Consider the following 4,020-nt stretch of genomic DNA (forward strand, 5'->3'; position numbering starts at 1 on the left):
CGATTGCCTGTTTGCTCATCAGACTCTGGGTGGAAGATGCGCCCCCACCACCACTTCTTGTGCCGATCGTGAACCGGCCTCCCCGTACAACTTAAGAATGAAGAACGCGTGACGCCAGATGGGCGACAGAGCGCAACTTTTACTGACACTGCTTATCAGTGGAGTTTGGGGGGAGCTGCTATCTGTCACGTCCCCTCCCCCCCTCTGTTTTTATTTTTATTCATTTAACCTGCCTCTGGTTTGTTTTAGGATCAAGATGAAACGCCTGATCCTGTGTAGTACAAAGCAAGAAACATTATATACAGTATATATAAATATATATATTTATGTGTAAATATATTATTTATATATATATGTGTTTGCTTTTTACAGGTTTTAATTGCCTTTTTTGATCCGCGACAACAGTCAACATTTTTAGAGGCAGGGTGTGGGGCTTTTTTGTTTTCTTTTCTTTCTTTTGTTTTCTTTTTTTTTTTAGCTTTAACTCTGTTGAAGGAGAAAATAATCCAAATGCAAAAACATTGCTTGTCTCTTCGTAAAAAACCAAATTCTTTTGCTAAAAAAAGAGTGAAAAAGACAGCAAATCTGTCGATGTATTGAGTGTACAAATTGTTTTGATAGCTGCACAGTCAGATATTGGGTTCATATCCCCCCTCCCATGGTATTCATGTTTATGACATTTTAGTATGTTTACTTTCTTAAATTTTATTTTCTAGTTCAGACTCGCTGCAGCAATAAGTGAGTGAGATTTGAGTACCAAACGCCCCCTTGCCTGACTGTCTCTATAAGAAGTGTTTTCAGTGTATATGTTGCTTTTTTCCATGCCTCTCACACTTACTGTACATTTTGTACAAAGATTCAAATTACAGCAGTAAAAGAAGAGTGTAACACTGTCTGAGTGACACACACATGCACACACTCTTTTCACAAGGCTAACTCTGTTTTTTGGCCCAAATCAAACTATAAAGGATAATGTAGTTGCTCTTACAGTGATGGTGGTTCTTAAAGGTCTAATATACCATTTGCTACATGTTTCTAAAGAAGCTAAATGTTATCATTTGCTGCTTAAACTGACAGTTTCAATGGCACTATGCATTCTGGAAATCATCTGATTGTCCTTAAACTACGCTCATATGTTTTGCAGGCAGGCACATGGATAATCATGACAAACTTCTATGCATTTTTCAAGCAAATTTGCAACATCTTACATTATTACCTTTTAAAATGAAATAAGAAGCCTACATTAGTGTACGTTCCCATAGTGGGGTCCCATAAAAGAGGTTCACTTTGAAAATGGTCACTATACTGGGAAAGTATTAGTTGTGGTGTTTAAAACAAACTTAATGAACTTGTTTTGAATCTATCATCTTGATGGTTTGCATCATCAAACACTCAAGTTTCCAGATTCTGCTTATTGTATATATTTTGCTATATTCTTGATATCAGAAGTCACTACACCGCGTATATGATCTTAAAAAAACAAAAGAAGCTATTTTTTTATGTATTAGCTGCTGTCAGCATCAGCAGTTCAGGAAACAGACATCAGAAAAATGTTATACAGTAGACATAATTAATTTGGCGTTACAATTTAAACCATTAGCTTATATAATATAACGTAAGAGTCTGAGTATATTTTAGTTTCCCACTTCCACAGGAAATCTACTGATGTTCCAGGGAGTCTTCACATCAAGCCAAACACAGCATTGAATGTACAGTCTAATACAACCCATTAATGTTATTTAGATTTTCATCTTGTCTAATGAGTAAATATAGAATTACATTTCACAGTATTTAGATCCTAAATTAGTTTCATTCAGCTGAGCATTTTTTTTTTTTTAGAAAAATAAAATGGGGATATCTAACAAGGTCTGCGACAAGAACAAAATTATTCTCGATTGAAGATAAGGGATTGTTAAGGGATTTTATTTATTATTATTAGAACTTCATAATGACGTCTTGAGTTCAATACATGTTTCTATATGGTATCATGAAAGACGGTTGTTTTTGTTTCTCAGGGTATATTAGATCTAAGTCATTGGACATGTATGTATTTTTTATTATTAAGTTTTGTCATTTAAAAGCAAATTCCTTTTTGTTGGAAGCTTTTATTCAGTGTTGGTCACTCTCAACTTCCCATGAACTGCAGGGACACCTACTGGACTGGATGTATTTCACAATACACTCACATTCAGCGCCATCTGCTGGACAGATATCGACTACATCTGATAGGAAGGAACTGCACATATAAAAGAGTAATAGATTATTTCCTAATACTCGACCTGTTTCTTTAAAATGTCAAAAACATTTAATAATAAATATTATACAAACCTTTAAAATCTCGTTTAATTAATACCTTAGGCTGAGCTACGACCATTTCATAGAATGTTTTTAGTATTCTTAAAAATGGTATATAACAATTTATCCAGTTTTTCAATATCAGATATACAGTGTGTACAACATCTGGATCTAAACTTGACTTTTGGATAAAGTTGCCATTGGTTTGTGTGACCAGGATGATTTCAAACAGCGCTGCTCAAAATGGCTCTTCTGACAGTTGAGGAGTTTACAGCACTCCCATTTGGGCGGCACATTTTTCTAGCAAACAACTTTTTCTTATGGGACACAACGTGTTTTCCGCCAGAGGGCGCTTGACGGCCCGGAAGGCAGAATCCATTTAAATAGGTAAGTATAATCAATTTAACCCAGTTGAAATCTGTTCCAGCAATCTCTCTCTCTATATATTTTTGCAAATGATTTAACCAGTAATAAAAACCGACCTTGATTGGTACAGACCCTTTTTTACAGTCTATTGTACAGACAAAGTGTATTTCTATAGTCTTTGGTACAGATGGAACAGCGCTGAAAAAAGTATCAGATATCACGTGACAAAGACTGTAGGCGCCGTTTCAACAGCGGATTTGACTACAATAATTACATATTGTTTGACATTGTATTAAAATACATTTAACTCTTTCCCCGCCATTGATGAGTTATCTCGTCTTTTACAAGAAAACATGCTATACAGATAATGTAGAGTCCTGCATTAATTTGAGTGATGACAGCTATTGTGGGAGCGCAGGAGATGCAGATAACATGATCCCTGACCCTTAAGAAACTTTAATTAATGCTGTCACGTAACAAATCTGTTCAAATATAAAATTAAACACCTTTTTGCTCAAAATAATTATTTTTTTATTAAACCTACCTATATGTGGTTGATCAAAAAAGGATGCTTTAAGCTAGAATAAAACTGATTTTTTTTTTTTTTTTTTTTAAAGAATAGGCTTTGTTAACACCCTGTTCTGATGACGCAAGAGTTGCAACTATGGCAGCTGAGAAGGCCATTCTTTGAGTTCTTTTTTAAGAATTTTCGGAGCCTGATAAAATCGTTATAAATACGTGTTTAATACTGTAAAATACGCTCGATGGTACAGTCATTGCCCTTGCCCTCCAGAATAAAAGAGAACATCAGTAAAGAGAACAGAATAAAAGGGATTTGTGGAAACTGTGGTTCCTAATTATTGTGATCCAACATTTGCCTCGCATTTCGGGATGAAGAAAGAGTTAAGAATAAAACAAGATCATTATTATTTATATTTACGGTCATTCTAGTCACAGTCAACTACACATTATCCCAGTGTGTAATCAAAGTCCCTTTCAAGGATTTCTATAGTCTGTATATCAGGGCTCTACAGTGAGACCATTTCAGGCGCATTTGTGACTGAAAACTACTGCGTGCATATCTCACGAATCCTTTCATAAGCAAAGTGTAGACAGGGTGTACTTATTATTTTTATTGTGAGTATTCAGCTTATCATTACTGCTGATCACTGTTGTTGTGCTGTATTGTAATATTTCCCATTATATAATCAGAGGGGTATAGAAAATTTTATGAAAGTGTCACTCCATAATAAAATAGCAAAATATATAAATATGTATAGTATTTTTATGTTACATTAATCAGTATTTAGCACACCTTCCTAAGGAAAGGATATGGACCAGAAGACATTGCAATTACTA

General features: G+C 34.7%; 1 protein-coding gene across 1 annotated transcript in view; it reads left to right on the forward strand.

The window, feature by feature from the left end:
- Positions 1 to 279, forward strand: part of LOC107666015 (guanine nucleotide-binding protein G(s) subunit alpha-like) — a 37,383-nt gene extending 37,104 nt beyond the window's left edge. The window contains exon 12 of the mRNA XM_016457105.1: positions 250 to 279. Within this exon, the coding sequence (XP_016312591.1) occupies positions 250 to 279 (30 nt within the window). The remainder of the gene's footprint in view (positions 1 to 249) is intronic.
- The last annotated feature ends 3,741 nt before the right edge of the window (positions 280 to 4,020 follow it).

The sequence above is a fragment of the Sinocyclocheilus anshuiensis genome, unplaced genomic scaffold (genome assembly GCF_001515605.1).
Source record: "Sinocyclocheilus anshuiensis isolate Anshui unplaced genomic scaffold, SAMN03320099.WGS_v1.1 scaffold447, whole genome shotgun sequence".
Lineage (NCBI taxonomy): Eukaryota > Metazoa > Chordata > Actinopteri > Cypriniformes > Cyprinidae > Sinocyclocheilus > Sinocyclocheilus anshuiensis.